The sequence below is a fragment of the Ammodytes marinus genome (assembly GCF_949987685.1).
Source record: "Ammodytes marinus genome assembly, chromosome: 8".
NCBI classification, from domain to species: Eukaryota; Metazoa; Chordata; class Actinopteri; order Uranoscopiformes; family Ammodytidae; genus Ammodytes; species Ammodytes marinus.
The window spans coordinates 18,617,686-18,639,803 of record NC_137212.1 but is presented as its reverse complement, the minus strand read 5'-3'; the positions used below and the strand labels follow the sequence as shown (position 1 = coordinate 18,639,803).

Below are 22,118 nucleotides of genomic sequence, written 5' to 3'. Positions count from 1 at the left end.
GCCGACTTAATTTATGTTTCTTTGCATCTCCTGCTCTTTGATTAAGGATTATTTTGGTTCCTCCTTGTCTTTTTTTCTTGTCGCGAGAGATGAGTCTTTAACAGATGCAGCTTACATCCACAATTTCTCCTTCTCACACACGTTTCTTCTTTATATGGCACTGTTTGGTTTGACATTTTGGGCGTTTAAAAACAAACAAAGAAAATATAGTGACTGGTTTAACACTGAATAGTCTTGGTATTCTAACCTCTGTTATTTGGTCACCTTGTGGGCAGTTTAGTTAAATTAAAGGTCAGAGGGCAATTGGTGGTCCCATTTGGTTTTGTGTGTCTGTAGAATCTTCAGGACTCGGTTGTGGATCTCCCAGTAGGATGGACTGGTCTGATTGGTCTGGAGCCTGAGGAAAACAAACACGAAGAACCGGCACATAAAGACCCATTAACAGCTTGAGCCACATATACCTGCAATGGGCTGACATTTCATCATCAAAATCCAGTGGTTCCCAACCTAAGGGGTTAGGTCCCCCCCCAGAAGGGATCAACAGATAAGACAATTTATATATTTCTGCTACGCAAATAGCATTTTTATCTTACATCCCTCCTTATTTTTTCCTGGTGATTTAGTGGATGTTTTTTTTCTTCAGCACTATTCAAGATACGCACGGAAATCTTTTGTCTCAACTTACGACCACAGATCGCGTTTCATTTAAAAACAAAAGATTTAATCCGTTTTCATTGTTTTAGGGAATCACCAGAAAAAAAGTTTTATTAAGTCTAATAAGGGTCCAAAAATTGCAAAGAATGCCCATGTTCCCAGAGTAAAGGTGACCCTTTCAAATGACTTATCTACACATTAAAAGAAGCTAAAAACAGAATGTTTTGGCATTTTTGCTTGAAAAATTACATCAATTGCTTATTAAAAATCTCACTAAAGTAAGGTTCCAAAAGCCATAGTTTTTTCCAGATGTCAGGTTTTCCTTTTGTCCACTAGTCTGTGCTGTAACATAACAAAGATGTGTTAGATGCAAAGCTGAAATCCCCATTGCACTGATTTGTCACATGCCTAAGGTGTACTGTGTTCAACAGACTTTCAAAATACCACATCTAAACGTTCATTTTGGTTCCTCTAAATTCAACCTTTTTTGGGTGCAACTTGCACAAAACATACTGCTTAGGGTTGAACAGGAGGATAAATATGCTCCACCAATATATAATATATAATAAAAATTTGTGTTAAAGTTGGCTACAGGCAGTTGGGGGAATAAAAGCTTGCACTGACAGATACAGAAGTGAACAGTAATACATTCCAGTATTGCCTCTCATCACTGTCTATTTCTGGGGAAGTGGATGGGGTGATGACTGGCTTGTGTCTTGGTCAGGCTGGCAGTGTTGGGAATGGAAGCTTTTCATCCGTAATCAGATAAACTTGCTACCTGCTTCAAATAGTCATCAAGGACAAATCATCCGGAGACATGAATAGACTGAGACTTCGGGGCTTAGGGAGCAAACGTCGCCACTGGCATCTGTCATTTTCTTTATAGATCAAAGATTCGGGGGGCAAGACGTGCCCCTCTCTGTGTCGGAGGGAATCTACAAAGGCCCGCTCTAATCTCCCCCCTGCAACTCCTGTCGCGTTTTCAATTGAGAGAAAAGTATCATTCATTTCCTACAATTTACTTTGCAGTTTAAGATTGTCTATTGATTTTAATGTTTACTTATGGACTGAGCAGAATGGAAGGGGGAATGGAATGCACAAACAAACAAAAACAAAATGGAACATCGGTCCCATCGGTGTGTTTAACTCACAGCTGCCAGGATCGATGACAAGGTCTCTCTGAATGTATTAAAGCGTGCATCGGGTCAAATGCATCAGACTCAAGCTGAAACCCAAATCAATAGCATTTTCCTCTTTGTTTTTGCCTTCTCTCTGCCTCCTGTATCAGTAATGAACAAACATGACAAGACATCACCTCGTGTAATTTAAGAGGTGGAGGGGAATTCATCCTGCCTGTCATGTGTGATCAAAAATTAAAGATTGGATTGTGTATGAGCTTGCACACATATGCACACACATGATCATCAACGTCGGCAGTGTATGACTAGCATCTCATGGGACTGCCATTTATTTGCAGTGTACTGTAATTGGAAACTCATACAGGTGCCTCTCTTGTGTTTAAAATGTTTTGAGCAAACACAGATGGATCAGGATAAATTCAGGGCAAACACCACAAAAAAAAAATCAGATTAGGTTTTCGCCTGCTTCGGCACGAGTGTGATGAAATTATGATGGTTTTGTGCCTAGAAAAAAACAAAGTCTGGGATGTAAGGTGATCCTGAGAGCAAAGATAGAATTCACTTCAACACAAAGTTATAAACAAGCATGCTGATCAACCCTGCTCTGTGATTAAGACAATTTTGTCATAGCATAACATCAACAGCAGGAAACTATGGGGGCTTGTGGTGCAGCCAGTCCTGCTAAACCTGGGCCATATCAACAAAACACATTATAATATTACATATAAGTGTCATCCGTCTCCAATGTGTTTGGTTCTGAAGAGTCTAATTTGTGAGAAATTTGTTTTTGAGAAAATTAAACCCATTTTTGATTGTGGTTTTTTTCACATTGAAGTTGTTTTGTATTTTTGAATTTTAAAAATGTGCAAAAGATTTTTTTTTTAAACTCTTGGGGTTGAAAGGATTGTAGTGTTTTACCTTTCTCTGAGGGAATGGTTGAAATTCAGAGGACTTTTGGGGTTGGACACGGTCATAGTGGACTGAGCTGAGGCAGCATCTTTCAGTGTTGGGCTTTTGGTCTGTGCTTCAAGTCTGGACTCTGTCTCTGGAGAAAAGTGGACCATCAGAGAAGCTAACTTCCTCTGCAAGAGTTAAGAGGGAAACAGGGTTTAAGTTAAGTGACAGTGTGAACTAATGAATACACTTTATACTTAGCAGTATGTTTTGGAGTCGAGTCTGAAAAATGTTGAATCAAATTCTCAAAACTGCATTGAATCTTTTTTTTTTTTGCCAATGAACATGAACATTGAACGTTACCATTTTGTCATTACTTTCACATAGATAGTTTAGTATAGAAAGAATAGCATTTGCCGGCTATAGATGTTACAATTAGACTTACTCTGGCTGTTGTTGGTCTGTAACTCCCGAGGAGAGACGAATCTACAGGGACAAAGAAAAAAAATAATTATGAAGAGAGATTAATGACAACTTTTGGACTGCATAACATAATAATATCCACTTCCTTTAAATAAGAAATCAAGTCTAGTCCTTTTTTCACACACATTTGGCTCAAGACAAAACGATCTTGTTATAATTAGAACAATTGTGGTATGAGTATATGTGAGCTTGAAGGCCTACCTGTGTAGTCAGCTGAGACAGAGTGTGAACGCAAAACACTTCTCCGTGGAGAGGAGGACAGAGTTCCTCTCTCAGGGAAACTACTGCGACAAGAGGCCTGGCATAACACACCACGGAAACAAAATGTCAAACAATGATCATAAACTTAACACTGTTGTCATTGGAATGATTTCATCTACACAGTAAAACACCCGCACAGTGAGAGAGGTTGTTTTGGGACTAAAGCCTGCAGCAAGGAGCATTTCTCACTCCTTCACTTTGAAACAATATACTGATACTTATACATTAATCAACCTCACAGTCTACCAGCTTCAAACTAGAATACAACGACAAAAGAAGACATGTTTTATCTGCTATATTAAATGAAATCAATTAAGGAATATATTCATCCCATCCACAGTATGTGCCGAATAGAAGGAAAAACTGCAATGAAAAGCTTTGTTGATTGTTACTCCACTTGTCCCTAAATCATTTCAAATACCAGCACAAAGAAAACAAAGATTACTTCCAGAATAACCAGCCATCTCAAAGGACATTGGTTGTGTTTTCTATAGGAATGTGCTTCCCTCAACACAAAAAAACTGAGAATTGAGGCTCTGAAAATGCTCTAATAATGCATTCACCATGGGGCTCAGCTACTTCATTAGGTATCTATTTGTTAATTGCAGCTTGACTCTCAATTACCAGGGTTAATTGTCGATTCCCCCAGGAAAAGCAGAGTGGGAAAAACAAGCTCCTCTCTTTAATAAAACGCCTGTTGTATTCTATGTAAATTCCATTACTGTGTGTGACAAAAAACAAACAACTCTGTACCTAATAATTTCTTTTCTAATAACAGCATGCTTGTGGGTTTTTGATATTCATACCTCAGGATTAGATTTGTTGTAAATGAAGCAGCGGGTAATAGGCTACAGCGAGGGTCACAGAACTAGAGGCCGTGCTGTTTCGTGTCCCATCAATTGTAAATACCCTGAGGCTGTGTGATCAGAAAAAATTCCTTCCCTGTCATATGCAAATGTCTCATAGCAGTGATACCGCCATTATTTAGAGTGTTAAAACAAACTGTGTACCAGCCTTAAACCAGGGCGGGTGCTTTATTAAAGCACACTCAAAACCCCTCAGTGAGGACCACAGGCCGAATTACACGGTGAAACATTTTCATGACGTCAAAATCCATTAACGGCTTAGGTAAAGAGATTAGCACTGCTCTATTATTATGCCTCTTCCACTTAATCTGCCTACTAGATGATGTTACATTTTGTGAAGGGGCCCATTGGGGTTTACTTTGCGCACATCAATTCGGGATCCCATTAATTTCGTAACCCTTGTCCACTGAACACCTGTATTATTGGCATTGAACAAACCATCACATCACCTTCTTTTTGTCAAATGGCTTTCAGATGGTAGGAAGAATATATCTATAATGTTACCAACCAATAAGGGCTCCAGGCTCTCTGCCTCCTTCCTGAAGTGGTGAGGTCCCAACTGGAGATGGCTGAGCCTGGCGTCCACTGAGAGCTGACACATCCTACGGTGAGTGTAAGGGGACAGGGCTCGTGACGTTGAGGCAACCGTGGGCTTCCAGTAGCCAGAGTCCACGGGAACTCGTTTTCTCTCCTTCTTGTTCGTATGGGGACTGCGGTTAGGTAGGACTGAAGAAGGGGAGCGGCCGGGTGTGGTGGACGCTGAAGAGTTTGTAACTCTAGTCTCAGTGTTTAGCTTCTCCTTCCCACTTTTTGTATAGACACAGTTTGCATCGTCTTTTTCAGAAGAAGAAGCCCTGCCGAATGTCAAAGACTTTTTTGCTGAACTCTGTCGGGACGGGGGTAAAGATGACCTCACTGGAGAAAGAGAGCAGGTCTGTGGGTACAGGGACAAGTGAACAAAAGAGAGAGAGAGAGAGAGAGAGAGAGAGAGAGAAAGAGACCTGTCAAGCTGTCCTCACACGTCTCCATTTTGAGGTGACACATTCAATTTGTCTCAGCAGTTTAGATTTCTCTGCAGACCACAGTGTTGTTCTTTTTACACAAGCGTCAGCCATTTCAGCCATTAAGGCAGCTGCTCACACTCTCCACGTAGACTTGCTCTCCCTGGACAGAAGCATTAAACCATTAGCTAAATCATTCAGCTTAAGTGTTACAACAACAACAACGGCTCTAGCAGTCAGCACTGCCATGGAGACAACCTCTGCAGAATTACTTCAATAACTCTAATGGCCACTAACATCATTCTCCGATGCAATATCCCACTTCCTGCGGGTAATGCCAACCGGGGATAAATACGTTAAGATAAAATGTTAATTGCATTTGATGGCCATCTCCAGTCTAATATGATAAAGAGGCATTACCTGGCTGTAAAACAAAGATAATCTAAATGCTAATAAGGGAAATCACACAACATTTAAACCGTTTTTTAAGAGAAACTAAACAATGGATAAATCTTCATCGAGGTTGCCATTTGAGAATGGTCTAGATTAATGGAATTAGGCAAAGTATGTTCTCCCACCCACACATATCTACCATCATTTCCGACTTCTTTCAACTCTTCTGCCTGTTGGGATAGAAACTGAGAGTGCCTTTTCCTGCCACCAACTGAGTGTGTGAATGTTGGTCTGAAGTGATAAAATGCTATTTCCACTGTATGCGTTCTGTGGTGAAGACACTGTTCAACAGCTTGTCATATAATGACCTACGATACTAACAAGACTAAAGGGTTGACATCCATGATAGTGGCTCTGTGAGGCTGCACAACAGTGCCTTAAGCTAAATGCTAACTTCTGATGCTAACCACATCCATGATACCAACAACATCGCTCACAATGGCAATGCTAATGCCATTATCACGCAAAACAGGTGTAATCTAAATAATGTACGTAGTACAAAGTGCCCCTGTGGTTGATGGGAATGTCATTAGTTTTGCAGGTATTTGATCCTTGTTGTGTGTGTGTGTGTGTGTGTGTGTGTGTGGCCAAAAACAACCAGAAAATTATGCTATATCAACAACTTAATCAGTGACCACAATTCATCCTGAGGGGACATGCCTGCCAGTACAAATCTCAGGGAGTTGATTACAAACCTACAAAAGTCAAAATCATAGTGAGACGAGAGGAAATCAGAAGATCATCAGTCATTCAGAAATTGTACCAACCCATCTGGTCACAGTCAATGTTAGATGTTATGAAAAGTTAGATATTTGACCTCCTGTTGGCGCTAAAGGCAAAGTCAGGGGATCACCTAAGACATTAGTATTCACCCCCAGGAGACCATAAATGTACGTATAATATTGCAAGGTAATCTATTGTTTCTAACAATTGTTGAGATATTTCAGTCTGAACTAAAGTGGTTGGCACTTGGCAGAGAGGCTGACAGGCAGATGGACCTGTTGATCAACATTGGGACCCCCTAAAGGTGCTGCTAGCATGGTTAAAAGTGACTTTTGGACAACAATATATGTATATAAACACAAGAATGATAATTGACAAAATATTAGAGCACCAGACAAACTGCAAAGAAGGAGTCAGACATTGCTTAAAAGTGTAAGTGTAAGAGTGTAGGCTATATACAGCAGGGGTGGCCAACCTGCGGCTCGCGAGCCGCATGCGGCTCTTTGCCTTGCTTCGTGCGGCTCTTCAGTTCATATACAATTTTGTTATTATAATTTTTTTTTTTTTCTATACTTTTTTTTGTGTGGGCATGTTCTCAAACGTTTCATGCGGCTCTTACGTTTGTTTTACATGTTGTTTATTATTTAATTTTTTATTTTGTTAATGTGTATGTGTATGCCTGTTCGCAAATGTTTAATTGAGGACGCAACATAACGTTCGCAAACGTTTGGTGTGGTCACAACCTAAAACTGGCCGCTCAGCTTGGAGGGAGGTTTTCCGTGAGTAAACAATTTGTGTCAAGTTCGCTCAGAAACAGAGTGGGAGAGTTTATATTTTTTGTTGAACGTTATACCAAGCCATTCTGCCTTATATGCCAGGCGTCATTAGCGCATTTCAAGGCTTCAAATCTTTTTTTAAATAAATAATGCGAAAATTAAAAAGATTGTGGAATCCAGTTGGTTCTTCGACGGATTATGAGATAATAGGCCCCTGGACCAAGACTCTCAAAGGGCCCCCCCCACTCCTACCTATCCAGTCAGTTATACTGACTTTTCCGCACAGATACATACAATTATTGGCAAAAAAACATATTAAGAAAGTCAGTGTTTCCCAGATGATTTTGGGACACTGTGGGAGGGACCCTGGTCCTTGTTGGGGGGTCAGGGGGCATTGCACACTGGAAGAAAATGTGTACCATTTTAAAGTAAAATGCATCAATCTGATGCACTTAGAGAGGAAAATTTAGAGGCTAAATCAAATCTTGAGCTGCAGAAGGAACATTATTTTTCTGATTTTTCTTAAGCAGGCAGCATCCTTTACTCTGCAACTGCAAAAACAGTAGATTGGTCTGCAGACCCATGTTATATGATGGAGAGACCCATTTCAACAGATAAAGGGTGGATAGCTACTTTTTATGAACAGTATATAATTTACACATAGAAAGTTTATTCCTGTATGTGTGGGGGCCTTAGAGGCCCCTCATGAAGCCCCTAAGACAGAGCTAATAATGCTGTTGCTTTACAATTGCTTTTTGTATTTGAGGGGCCCATATGATTTATTTCCTTATATTTAGGCTATTCCTTTTTGGAACCTTTTATTGACATGAGTGACTGAGCTCTTTGACTATAAGACATGTAAAGTTATCAGTACCTTAGCTTAGGGCCCCCTTGAGCCCTTGTGCCCCTGGGCCTGGTAGCATGCACAAGCATTATTTATTTAAAAAATAATAATAATACAAAATTCAACTGAAACGGGTGAAACATAGTTAAGGCTGTTACTGCATTATCATTTTGGTTGTGACATTTACAGTAAATCTGACTGAGCAGAGGTCTGTGTGTGTGTGTGTGTGTGCTTGTATGAGGAAGGGATGGGGGGATGTTCATGTGTACCCGTGTGTACGATGTGGCTCTTTGCAGTAACACAGTAAAAAATGTGGCTCTTAGTCTCTGACTGGTTGGCCACCCCTGATATACAGTATATCACTGAAGGTTCAGAGGCTTTTCTGTGCACGTTGCTATCAAACTAAATCTCTATTAAAACAGGACATGGTTTGTCAGATGGGCAGGCAGTCAGGGAAATGCCTATGCTGAGGAGCCATTAGGAGAGAGAAAATGGAGAAATTCTACTGTCTGACAGCCACAGCGGGGCTCTGAACCAGACATCTCCCTAAGGGTTTTAGGAGAACACTCTGACAATCTGCTTCCCTGTCAATGTCATCCCATTCAAACAAATAGCTTAGCGTAGGTTCCTGCACCTGGGGAATGCATGCTAGTGTTTTTGGCAGAAACACGGCAACCGCTGTGGGATGGATCATATGTTAGAAACAGGACACTGTTGTATGTTTAAGTAACACTCTTTTTCAGTCTAAATTTGGAGCCCCATTCTATCCTCATCGTGTCAATCTGCTGTGATTTCCATGCACACACACTCCACGAGGGAGTAGAATGAAAGTAATAGGGCTGCAAATAAGTAATAATAAATCATTTTCATAATAAATTAATCTGTGCAAAATGTCATCCAGCCATAGATTACATCAGCAAATACCCTTTGTCTAAAGTCCAAACCTTGCCAAGAAGCTGGAACCAGAGAATGTTATTTCATACAAATTATTCATTTGTCTATTCTTTTTTTCTTCACTTTTTTTCCTGTATATATTCACCCATTGATTAATTAACAAACTGCTGCAGCTCTATACTGAAAAGTTCAAAAGAGTCAGATAATTTTTCAAAGAGTTAAATGGGTGCAGTTAGAATACACAGGGACGCAGTGGTAGAAATACAGGTGACCCTTATTTTGGATAGTTAATGTTAAAAAAGAATTATCCTCTGGTTCTGTGACAAAAATTGTGTAAACTCCCAGCTAGTTGGAGATGTAAAGAGAAGCCTCACTATCAGCATCACAGATCGGCCTCCCCGTAATTACATTCACAAGGAGAGAACAGATACCCTTGAAACACTGCCAGTATGGACAGATAGATGCAGTAGCCATGGCAACAACAGAAGGTGGGTATGTATGGCGGAAACAGGCAAATCTGATGGCGAGCGATACCACTCATCAGAGCCCTCTAGAGATTAACTGTTCACTGTTCTGGCTTTGGACAACACTCAGACTGATGCAGAGTAGTGTAGCTGGGATGTGTTCAGTTTCCAGACATTCTGAAGGCTGACAAACGCTCTGTTTACTTGACTTGTGTGTGATTATAGCTCTTTGACTGATTTGAATGGTTTCAATTTCGACTAAGCTGTTCAGAAACACCACAAACAGAAAACAAAATGTACGCATTAAGAACAGCCTCCTTCTAAAATGCCTTACCAATCAACAATAGGCATGAAGCAGATACAACCAACAGCAGACAATGACAGACTTACAGGTGGGGCAGGCCAGCTTTCCCCCCCAGCACTCTCTTCTATGACTGATGTCGTGGCAAACTCCACTTTGGGGGAGATTCCCTAGAGGGAAAGAGAGAGAGACAATGGGAATAAACACAACACCTTTAACGGGGGGGGGGGGGGGATGAAGACAAAAGGACAGATAACAGCGATGTTTGGAACACCAATTTACAACCACAAATCTTCAATCTACGCCTGGCTTGAGAAAAACAAATTGCAGAAAAGAGAACGGCTCCAGTGATGTTTAAATAATATGGCATTTGGAGAGAGACATCTAAATTGCTATGTGGGCCTCAAACAAAAACACATAAAAGCGATGGTGAGGGGAATGGTGTTTAAAGACATTTCAATATGCCATTTAGTGCCTCGGAGGACACAATGGGGTGGGGGGGTGGGGGGGATGTGACAGGAGGAGGAGGAAGGGAGAGAAAAAGATGATATAAGAAGAGGAGGAGGAAAAAGCAAAAGCAACAAAGTGGGAGGCGAACTACCGTCCGTATCTTTTCGGAAGAAATGACTGCACTTTGTCCAAGACAAGACAGCGCTTTTGAATTGGTTATCTTGGCAGTGTACCTGCCTGTCGTGCACAGGCACGGGAGCCGCAGAGATTAGGAGGGGACTCACTTAGAGAAAGCAACAATCTTCTCAAGCCTATGAATGACACGTGCAATATTGGTGCCAGTCAAGCGGGATCACGTGGCAAGCGGCACGATGTCGGGTTGCTGTGACATGTGAGGAACTTGTAAACACCAATGACTAACCCTCTCCCTGATCCGTTTAGCACATGTTTATCAAACAGCTAAAAGTTAGAATTCTGGATTAAAATTAGAGATTTAAGAAAAAACACATGTAACAAGGACTTTAAATATGGCATTAATTTAGGTTGCAATTACTTTTCATGCGTCTGTATTGTATTGTTATTATACAAGTTTATCTGATGTAAAACGCCTGTCAACTGCAGAATTTTGTTACAGTTTCTGCCAATTTTCTTTTAATTCATATGTATATACCTTCATTCTTTGGGAATTTGGGAGAAAGGGTTGTCAGTAGTAAAACAAACTGCAGGAGATATAAGCGATTACACACCACAAAGTAAACTGCACCCTTGTTCGGTGGCTGCTCTAGAGGCGTGGTTATATGTCCCATACTAATGTGTTGTACCGAGTGAATCGACTGAAAGGGAACGATATGTTATGAATATAGCCTCGGTTCCCTGAAGGAGAGGAACGAGGTACAACACATGGTTGCCCCACTCCGCAGCTGGGCACGGTGAAGAGCGGATACTGAACTGAGAAATGACTGGTGACCGGTGTTTTATGTGCGGGCGGGACCTCACATACGTCACCACAGGTCAGTTGCCTTTTAAGACGTGAATAGAGGTGTCTTCAGTCAGCCACGCGAGGGCGTGATATCCCATACTAATGTGTTGTACCTCATTCCTCTCCTTCAGGGAACCAAAGTTATATTCATAACATATCGATTTCTTTTTTTAAAGAAGCTATAATGTGGCAGATGTAAGGTGAATACATATCTCTTCATAAGCTGTTTCTTCTCTTAGCATAACCTGTGATCACCCGAGAGCTGCTCTTAAAAAAATACTGAGTTAGTGATTAATACACTGATACTCACACTTTACAAATAACTCATAAATGGGCTCTTTGGAGCATTCTTGTGAGTGTAATTCTTGGCTGGAGGATTAATACATAAATAAAAATAAAATATAAAAAAATCAGCATACTGGAAAAGAAGAAGACCTCTTCATCAGTATCTCTCTCTCTACAGCTCCTTCTACAGAGCTCAGTCTGGGTCCAGGGTAGAGGAAGTCTCTGCTGCTTTCCTCCATGGTGGCTAGGGTCCTACCCTCTGAACAAAGACACAACACAAGAGAACAATCTATGGATGAGATCCTGTTGTTGCAGTCTGTAATGACGAGATACAGTTGGGACTCAACATGACCATAATGCATCATCAGAAAAAAGCGTACCTGGAGGCACCAACTGAATCAGCTCAAAAGACGTTGTGTCATCTAAGAGGGAGAAAAACAAATCACATAATATAGTGTCTGAGCTAATGTGGTAATCTGGTATCACAGCTAATGGCCTATAAGCTTGCATAGCAGAGGATTCAAGACAAGGTAGACGAGGAAGCAAATCCCAGGCGGCCGTTTTACCTTCGAGGAGGTCAGCTACATCAGCAGGGTCAACAATGCCGGGGAAAGTCTGGGAAAACAGACAGAGTACAGAAAGCAAATCAATACTTATAACAAGATGAGACTGCCAGCCCGTTATTTAACTCTGCCGTTCTCCGCTGAGTTAGATACCTAACTCTATCAGGAGTTTAGGGTAGTAATGTTCAAATTGGTGGATATGTAAAGGCATGGTAATTCTACATCTTGTGCCTAAGTAATGGAGGCAACTCTTATTCCTGAAATACAAAGTTATTAATTCTCACCTTGACAAATGTCATGTTGTGGTGGAAGCGTAAAGGGAACACAGGTGGCAGACATGGAGTCTTCCTGTACTGGCCCATGATACACACAGTGAGGTAGATGTCATTGCTTTTAGACAAGAGCACTCCTGGACATGTGACCTGCACACAAAACAGTGTTAACAGGTGGGTGCAGTATCGGTGCAGGCATTCTGTCGTTTTTTGTGTTAACTAGCTGTTTTTTTCTTTCTGTCTTTAGTTTAAAATCTCAATAAACTATGTGCTTGTATGGTAATGCAATCCTCTGAAACATATCAGAAGAAGCCTACCTGTTAACTGCTGCTACCAAACTAGATAATAATAATACATTTCATAATTTGAAAGAGAAAACATTTAAAACTATTTGCTCAATATTTACAGAATATGCTCAAGGGCATATGAGTAGGTTTATGACTGGAGTAAGAAAGCAACTAAGAAATTATCTACAGAACATCTACATCTCAGCTATACAAATTAAAAACAAATAATAAAAAATACACAAATTAAATAAGTTTATGTTGTCCTTATAATAAAATAAGTGAGAATGCGAGCAATGTGAAAGCAAGGAGATACATGGCTGAAGTAATCTAAATACCTAGGGGGCAAAACCCCTTTTTTTTTGAAAAACAGACATGGAGCGTTGTAAAAGGTTGTTCACCAGAAATGATATCCAGGACCTTCAAGGATCCCAACCTGGGTGGACAACCTGGTCAACAAGCTGCTGGAAAGCTGCAGCAGGCCGACATAGAGCATATCAGAACCACTGTTTAAGCGAATGGGGGTGGGCTAATAGGGAATTTTTTAAACTTATAGATATCATTATGAAACTTTGCAAGTTGATTACTGACATTAAATCAACAACTTTTTGTATTACAGTATTTTCCAAAAAGTTTGAATAAATATGAAAAATCATCAATATCTTACTAATGATGTGTACATTTGCATATCTGCAAAGCCCCAAAATGTAGATGTTGGACAAAAGCAGAGTCAATTTGTTTTTAAATTTTGAAAACAAAACAAGTGTCCAACTGCCTGAAGCCTTTCCTAATCACAGTTCGAATTTGATTAATAACCCATAGAAAATGCATTTTATACACTGTTTTTTCCAAGGGAATGTCTAGCCGTTTCCTAAAATACCAGCTGGAGACTCCAAAAGGACACATTTGGTCCATGGCACATGAAATGTAACTGTGTAAAAAATTTATTTTCAATGGGTTATTGATCAAATTTGAACTGTGATTAGGAAAGGCTTCAGGCAGTTGGACACTTGTTTTGTTTTCAAAATTTAAAAACAAATTGACTTTGTTTTCTTCCAACATCTAGATTTTGGGGCTTTGCAGATATGCAAATTTACGCATCATTAGTAAGATATTGATGATTTTTCATATTTATTTAAACATTTTGGAAAATACTGTAATACAAAAAGTGTTTGTTTCAATGTCGGTAATCAACTGGCAAAGTTTCATAATGATATCTATAATTTCAAAAAAATTCCCTATTAGCCCATCCCCATTCACCCCCATTCGCACAGTGGTTCTGATATGCTCTATGTCGGTCTGCTGCAGCTTTCCAGCAGCTTGTTGACAAGGTTGTCCACCCAGGTTGTGATCGTGGAAGGTCCTAGATGTCATTTTTGTTGAACAACCTTTTACAACGCTCCATGTCCATAAAATCACTTTGCCCCCTGGGTAAAAATACTTTATTTTGACTGTCGTCTCTCCGTCATCATCTCTGCATAGCCTACGCTACACAGATTTAAAATTGATACAAGTGCTCAAATGAATTAGCTACTAAGTTACAGCATGCTCAATACAATTCATATTGTTGAGGTGGTTTCAGGAAAGGTATTTCTGAAGTTGTTAGGTACAACTATCAACAACATTTAAATCCATTTGTCACGAAAACCTAAACCAATTTAGGATACACCACAGTTGACAAAGGGAAGAGGATGTAAACTTGCTAGCTAGCTTAATGTTACCAGGGCAGTATCTTGAGTTACGTAGCAGTTGAGCAGCATTAACACGTATCTTACTTACTTTCTGAATGTCCAAGTACACGGTACATTTCAGAGACTTTTGATGCGTTTTAGAGGAGGAAAGATTTTTCTTCAGTGTAGCCATTCGTCCAACTTTCAAAGTTCGTTGTCATGACTGCCAAACAGCAACAGTCAGAGAGGATGTACAATCACGTGACCAAGAAGTGGCAAATCAAATGCTTTCTGCGCGCGCGCGCACGCACACACACACACACACACACTCACTCACAGTTTTATTAATTTGTGTATTATACGTAGGTAGGCGTAATACAACGGTGCACGCTTAATCCACACAAAAACATGGGTCTCACAAGCCTGCATGACCAAAAGTTGAATTTTACCTATGATTTTTACATTTACACAAACAATAATGCAACAGTAGCCTACAACACAAGAGACTGCGAAAATGTTCTTTATGAATTGTAGTGTTTAATGACTAATAGTAATTATACAACAGAGATCATGACACCATAGTGAAGTGATAAAATAAGTCAGTAAACAGAGTGGAAGCATGCATTGATTTACAACAAAATAAACAAAAATGGAGCTGCTGCTGCTGAATAAAGGCCTCAGTCTGTCTTTGCTTGGCATTCAATAGTCCACATTTAGAAGTCACCACATTCTACAATTTTATAGTCAACAATAACCCAGGACGAAACCTGTTCAGAGTTTAGTCCTGCACGTACCAGTCATCCCACTGTTACAAATCTGTGAAAATAAGTTTCTTTAGCCAGGGAGATGTGGAGCTTCTAAAGGCAATGAAGTGTGAAGGATCCTCCTGCTATGGTGCTCAGCATTTTATGCATGCTCAGTCTGCGTCCGTCTGTCCGTCTGTCTAGTGCCTGACACCCTGGCTCTTCTCCCTCTCTCTGTCTGCTGTGTCTCTGCCAACCTCATTGCCCTTTATGTTACTGTCGCCCGAGTAGGACTTCACCTCCATACTGCAGACAAAAACATATCAATATGAATGACTGAGAGATGCTACAATAAAGTTCAGGAAATAGCTCAAACAAAACCACATCCAATTGCTAGGGGTATACAACAGCTAAATCAATCTCACATCTGTTTTTTTTATTCAGTTATGTATTTCATCCATAATTCCATACTTACCTTTGAAAGTGAGTTGGTCTGTTGTCCTTGATGAGGTTATTGAGTTTGTAATAATCCAGGAAGGTTCGTGCCACGTTCCTGCCCAGTTTCATATCTGAGGACAGTGAGTTAAAGCTAATTGTCTTTGAAGTCTCGGGTAACACTGCTTGAGGCATTACTAGATCAAACTTTTGGGAACATGTAGCAGGTAAAAAGCCAGACATAGAGTAGGGGAGACTGGGGCTAGTAGGCACACTTTTTACTAGTGAGAATTGCTCATCACCTAAACATCTTTCAATAGTCATTCCTACATTTAATTGAAGCTTAAGGTGTTGGCTTGAAATGTATACCCCTCCCTTTTTCTAACGTATTGTAGTAATAAAGAAGAAATTAATCATCAAAGACACCCTAACGGCCTCTGCACACATCCTGCGTCTACCTCTGGAGCGCGTCGCCTTACGGCCTCTGCACACATCCTCTGGAGCGCGTCGCCTTACCTTACTGCTGCGTTTCTCGGACGCAGGATGTGTGCAGAGGCCGTAACACATTGTGACAACCAACTCCATCATGTTTGTCACAATGTTGTCTTAATGGGAATAATCTTAAAAAGAAGGCAAGAAAGCAGAACTAAATTTGAAAGTTTAATTGCATTGTCAAGATGACAAATATGCCTACATAACAGCTGGTCTAGTTTGGGATGCACTGGGTTGTTTTGATTTTGTTGGCCTTTTTTCTTTTGCATGCTAGCTGCCTTTTCCTGCTCTATTCTTTCCTTCTTTGGGGAGTCAGTGAGGATACAGCTTGACAATTTCCTTCGTTATTGGGTTCCTTTTCTGGCTGCAGCCTTTGGATAATATGTGACAACCAACCCCCCCAAAAATGTGACGACCAACCCCAACTGGAATTTCTTGCTAGCATCAAGGCCAACAACCATCTGACAACTAATTAGCTTGCTAACAACAATCTAAACTATAACTTACCCTTCACACTTGTTTAGGGTAACAAGTGTTTTGTTATAAACCCATTGTGTAAAAGCCTTGACGAAAAATACTGAGGAGCTAAATATTTTCAATTTAACACGAAAAACACAAACAGTCCTCTCACCTCAAATTCAGCAGTCTGATACCATGCGGTGGAAAAGCGCCATGGTATCAGCTCGACTCGACTCGACTCAACTCGCATTTTTGGCGTTTCCACCGCAATTTCACGGTACCTGGTAGCGGCTGCTTTTTTGGTACCGCCTCGCTCTAGGTTCCAAGCGAGCTGAGCCGATGCTAAAAGGTGACGTCGGCAGACGGCCGGCCACTGATTGGCCAGAGACTATTGTCTGGCCAATCAGTGGCCAGAGACTACCGGCTTCATTCTGTTGTTTATTCTCCCCAACTCTCCGGGACTTTTGAGTGTATTTACGCCGCGTGCAGCCTTCTCTGGCTCTCTTTCATTTGATTTGCATCACAGATCCGAATTTCTTTTCCATATATTCGCTAAGCTCACCCAGTGTTGGTTGTTGGGGAAGTTACTTAACATACGAGAGGAGACGTGTAGGGCAGCTAGCAGCTATAGGCTAAATAGTAGCCAGCTGGGACAGACATATAGCGAGCGATTACATTACAAATCAAATCAAATCAGTTTTATTTATATAGCCCAAAATTACAAATAAATTTGTCTCGGTGGACTTTACATTTCATACAATATGATATATGATACAATATGATACAATATGAGACAATATGACACCCTGCCCTTACACCCTTAGCTCGGCTGAGAAAAAACTCCCAGTAAAAACCCTTTACCGGGAATAAAAAAAATTGAAGAAATCTCAGGGAGAGTCGACAGAGTAAGGGATCCCTCTCCCAGGACGGACATACTGCAATAGATGTCATAAGTAGAGAAAATCACGAAGGAATTTGATCATTGACCAGGTGATTACATGGTAATACTAAGTAAAGTGCGAATAGTGTGGATGCAGGAAGACTTCAGATGCAGCCAGAGGATCCACACCGTCTCGTCTCCACCAGGGAAAACTAAGGTTTCCATCGCCGGGATTACATCCCACATCTCCAGGTGGCGCCCTTGACCACTGCACATCATTCGCGTTGATGGTCCAATTCTCAGATAAAACCGGAGGGGGGACCAGATCCACACCGTCTCGTCACGACCAAGGGAAACTGGAAGAGGACAGACAGGCAACCAATGAGCAAGGCAAAAATGAATTTATAAAGATTGAACAAGCAAGCGAGTAGAAAGAGTACTATCCTGATGTGAAGCAATAGCAAACAGGGAGCATCCATTCCTAGGACAGCTGATTCCACACAGAACTCGGAGTCAGTCGAGTAGCATGGAGAGTGCTTGGTAGACGGAGGGAGAGAACCCCCGGGGCAACGCTCAACCAATCATGGAAGATAAACAAAAGAGAACAAATGTCAGAGAAATGGTATCAGTTATGCAATTAGCGTCGGCAGGACAATTCTCAGTGGGAGGACAGCCGGTACTCAGGCCCAGACAAACCGAGACCGAGGCAGCTCCTCAGGGTGATAATAATAACGCTATAACAATGCGAACACAATTAACATTAAAATTACATTGATCACACTCTACCGTTCCCCATCGACACACAATCGGCGCCAGCCCCCCAGACCCAGAGCCTGCCCCCCAGCACCCCGCCCCCAGAGAGCACGCCCCAGTGCGGCACTAGTCCAGAGGAGGACCGGGGCCATAGATAGAGAATAGAGTATAGAATAGGGAAATAGCCAAATACACCGCTGCCACGAGGAGCAACCACTGCCGAATCCCCCGGAGGGGCGGCCCGTACAGCCCCACTCAGGCCCGCCGGACCGGCCATGCCCAGCCCACGAGGCAAGGCCAGAGGTGCCAGGCACAAAGGGCGCGACGCATCCGCCGCCGCCATCGGCACACCCAGAGCTAGGAAGGGCCGGAGGAGCACCGACGCCGGGCAGCGAAACACAGACGCCAACAGCGACGCCACAGGGCTGACCGCCAGGCAGGGGTAAATGATTAAAACAGTTTAAAAACAGTTAAAACGCAAATTGCATAAATTGCTTCTATCACCCGCGTCAAACGATTAAAAACATCGCAGTACCCACCTACCAGTGCACCAATTACACAATCTGCACCCGATGCCCCATTTCCACCCTACCCAACGGTCCAGTCAGGCAGTGGCACGGCGCCACTGCAGACGCCTGAGCACGCACCCCGACACCACCACCCCCCCGGCCACCCCCAGCCCAGGGCACACCAATGACAGCGGCAGGCAGCGCCGCCGCCCCAGCGCCCCACCCCCAGCCCAACCCCGTCAGCCAACACGACCACCCAGCCAAGCCCCGGAGGCCGCCGCGACCGCCTGTCCAGAGGCAAGGCATGGTCCCACCCCCAGCAGCGGTGCCCACGTCAGACGCCAATTTGCCCCAGCCCGAGCGGCCAGGACAGCCCACCGGAACAGCACAAGACCGGCACCTACCCCGGAGCAAACTCCCCCCCAGCAGAGGCTAGAGAACCGACCCCAGACAGGGTGACCCGCCACCGACCGCGCGCCAGCAGAGAGGTGGACGAGCGCTAACCAAAGGTTAATTCAAAGAGATAAGTCTTAAGTTTAGATTTGAACACCTCGATAGACTCAGATTGTCTGATCTCTATCGGGAGTGTGTTCCATAAGGAAGGAGCTCGATACGAGAAAGCCCTGCTGCCGGCAGCTTTCTTAACTCTGGGGACAGACAGGAGCTCTGCAGTCGTAGACCGTAGTGCCCGTGATGGGGCATATCGCGCAACTAGATCAGACAAATATGAAGGTGCAAGCCCATTTAATGCCTTATAGGTCAATAGCAGCACCTTAAAGTCGGATCTGACATGGACCGGAAGCCAGTGGAGCGACGCAAGAACGGGGGTGATGTGGTCATATTTTCTAGTTCTGGTCAAAAGCCTCGCCGCAGCATTTTGTACCTTTTGTAAGCTTCGAGTACTTGCCCTGGGCAACCCAGACAGTAGTACATTACAATAGTCAAGCCGAGAAGATACGAAGGCGTGTATTAATATTTCCGCATCAGCCATGGACAGACTGGATCGTATTTTTGATATGTTCCGTAAGTGAAAAAACGCAGTTTTGGTAATCTCTTTGATGTGTTGATCAAAGGACAGGTTGGAGTCGAACTTAACACCAAGATTTCTTGCTGTTAAGCTTTGAGAGATAACGCAATTGTCGGAATTAATTGTCAGTTGCTCAAGCTGATTTCTAACGTGTGCGGGACCGATTAATAACAATTCAGTTTTTTCTGAATTTAAGAGCAGAAAGTTTTGCGACATCCAGCTTTTAACAGCGGATAGGCAGGCCTCTAAATTAGCGATTTGAGTAACATCATTAACTTTTACCGGGACATAGAGCTGAGTATCATCCGCATAGCAGTGAAAATTGACCCCGAAGCTACGAATAATGTTACCAATCGGAGAAATATACAAAGAGAAAAGCAGAGGTCCAAGAACAGATCCTTGAGGTACTCCGTATTTCACGTCAGTGAATATGGATGTACTGTTGTTGTAGGAGACACACTGAGTTCTACCGGATAGGTATGATTTCAGCCAATCGTGGGCCGGCCCTGTAAAGCCAAACAGGTTTTCCAGACGATCCAGGAGTATGTCATGGTCGATGGTGTCAAACGCTGCACTGAGGTCCAACAATAGAAGCACCGAGGCCGTATTGGAGTCCATCATCAACAGAGTATCATTAACTACTTTAGTGAGTGCGGTTTCAGTCGAGTGACGTGCCCTAAAGGCAGACTGAAATGGTTCAAAAAGTTGATTACTAGTCAAGTGATCCGAGAGCTGTTGAGCCACTACACGTTCTAGTATTTTGGATAAAAAAGGCAAATTTGACACTGGGCGATAATTACTCAGATCATCAGGATCCAAATTGGGTTTCTTGAGAAGGGGTTTCACCACAGCAGCCTTAAAGGAAGTGGGAACAGTACCAGTCATTAATGAAAGGTTGACAACATCATGTATTGTAGGACCCAGGGTTTGCCAGAGTTCTTTGAACAATTTGGCAGGCAAGGGATCAAGGAGGCAGGTCGTTGGTTTTGAGTTTTTGACTATTTGAGTCAGTTCTTCATACGGAACAGGCTCAAAGTTATTAAATAAACCGATATTACGCTTACACGCAGCTATCGTGCACTTCGTTGTACCAAAGGAACTGATTTGGTTTCTAATATTTGTAATTTTACTATCAAAATAGTCAATAAAATTTTGCGCGGTGTGGATTGAGCGATTTGATGATTGCGGTTTTTTTGTAAGTTTGGCAACAGTGTCAAATAAAAATTTTGGATTACTCTTATTCCTATTAATAAGAGAAGAGTAATAGGCCTTCTTTGCTACATTCAGAGCACGCTTGTAGATTGAGACGCTATCTCTCCAAGGCCGGTAAGTGGACTCTTGTTTTGATTTTCTCCATCTTTGTTCGAATCTCCTGCAGTCATTTTTCAGAGCTCGAGTGTGGTCCGTAAACCAGGGAGAAGCCCTCATCGTTCGTCTGGTTTTTGTAGAGAGAGGTGCCACAGAATCCAGGAGGGTAGAGAGGGTTGAGTTCAGCGCAGTTGTCAGGCTATCGACAGATTCGGTCACCGGTGCTAAGGAGGCCAGGACCGTGGGAAGTTGATCCAGTAAGGTTGTTATAGTTGACGCACCGATATGGCGAGTGGTTACCACTGCTCCATCGTCATCGCTTGGGCAATCCAGGGCAACCTCGAAGGAAATAAGAAAATGGTCAGATACTACAGAAGTGACAGGAGAAACACTTAAGGCCGTCACAGGAATTCCACGGGAGAGGATGAGGTCCAATGTGTTTCCATCACAGTGAGTAGGTTCATTTACAAATTGGTTGAAACCAAAATTATCAATAATATTAACAAAGGCTTTCCTTAAGGGATCGGCTGCCTTATTTAGGTGAATATTAAAATCACCGATCATTAGGATTTTATCAGAGTGGGTGATAAGATCAGCAAGAAAGTCACTAAATTGTTCTATAAATTGTGAGTATGGGCCGGGGGGCCTATAGACCACCACCAAATTGAAACCCTCCCCATGAAAGCCATTTTTCCTATTTACAGGAGGTGGCCTCATTACCATGGCTTCGAATGAATCACATTTAAAGTCATTCTTCGAGCTCAGGTTGAAAATAGATTTATAGATAAGAGCAACACCTCCACCCCGCCCAGTCTCCCGGGCCACATGGGAGTATGAGTAATTAGCAGGAGAGGCCTCATTTAGGGGTAGAAAAAAGTTTGGCTGAAGCCATGTTTCACACAGACCAATCATATCAAACTTATGTTCAATAATCAAGTCATTTATCAATAGGGATTTACTAGAAAGAGATCTGGTATTTAAGAGCCCACATTTGAGGGTCATAGTGGGGTTTGGCTTACCACCTCCCAATGTGGGAATGGTAATTAAATTATTGTGCTTAGCAACATTTGGATACCGTAAGCAATTTGCACGGCGAGGGAGGGACACAGTCTCGATGCCGTAGACCAAGCCATCGGTCAAGGAGCTAACATGAGGAGGAATGTTATGGTTAAGCACATTAACAGTTTCATGATTTAACATTACGTTTAACATGGTAGGTAAGCTAATAGACTCCACCTCCGCACTAGCAGGCTCAT

At 42.3% G+C, this 22,118-nt stretch overlaps 2 protein-coding genes across 2 annotated transcripts in view; both read right to left on the bottom strand.

Moving 5' to 3' along the window:
* Positions 1-166: 166 nt before the first annotated feature.
* Positions 167-14,466, bottom strand: spata6 (spermatogenesis associated 6). The gene is made up of 11 exons (XM_080032966.1): positions 14,366-14,466; positions 12,315-12,452; positions 12,034-12,082; positions 11,848-11,889; positions 11,602-11,726; positions 9,843-9,923; positions 4,806-5,231; positions 3,372-3,468; positions 3,133-3,173; positions 2,712-2,875; positions 167-397 (listed from the first exon to the last, which is right to left on the bottom strand). Exons 1-11 carry the CDS (start codon positions 14,447-14,449, stop codon positions 286-288), a joined length of 1,359 nt encoding a protein of 452 aa, XP_079889092.1. The 5' UTR covers positions 14,450-14,466; the 3' UTR covers positions 167-285.
* A 726-nt stretch (positions 14,467-15,192) lies between these two features.
* agbl4 (AGBL carboxypeptidase 4) overlaps positions 15,193-22,118 on the bottom strand; it is a gene marked incomplete at its 5' end in the record, with an annotated part of 291,765 nt that continues 284,839 nt past the window's right edge. Inside the window, 2 exons of the mRNA XM_080032655.1 lie at positions 15,193-15,305; positions 15,475-15,568. Of these exons, the coding sequence (XP_079888781.1) occupies positions 15,200-15,305; positions 15,475-15,568 (200 nt within the window). The 3' untranslated portion in view covers positions 15,193-15,199. The remainder of the gene's footprint in view (positions 15,306-15,474; positions 15,569-22,118) is intronic.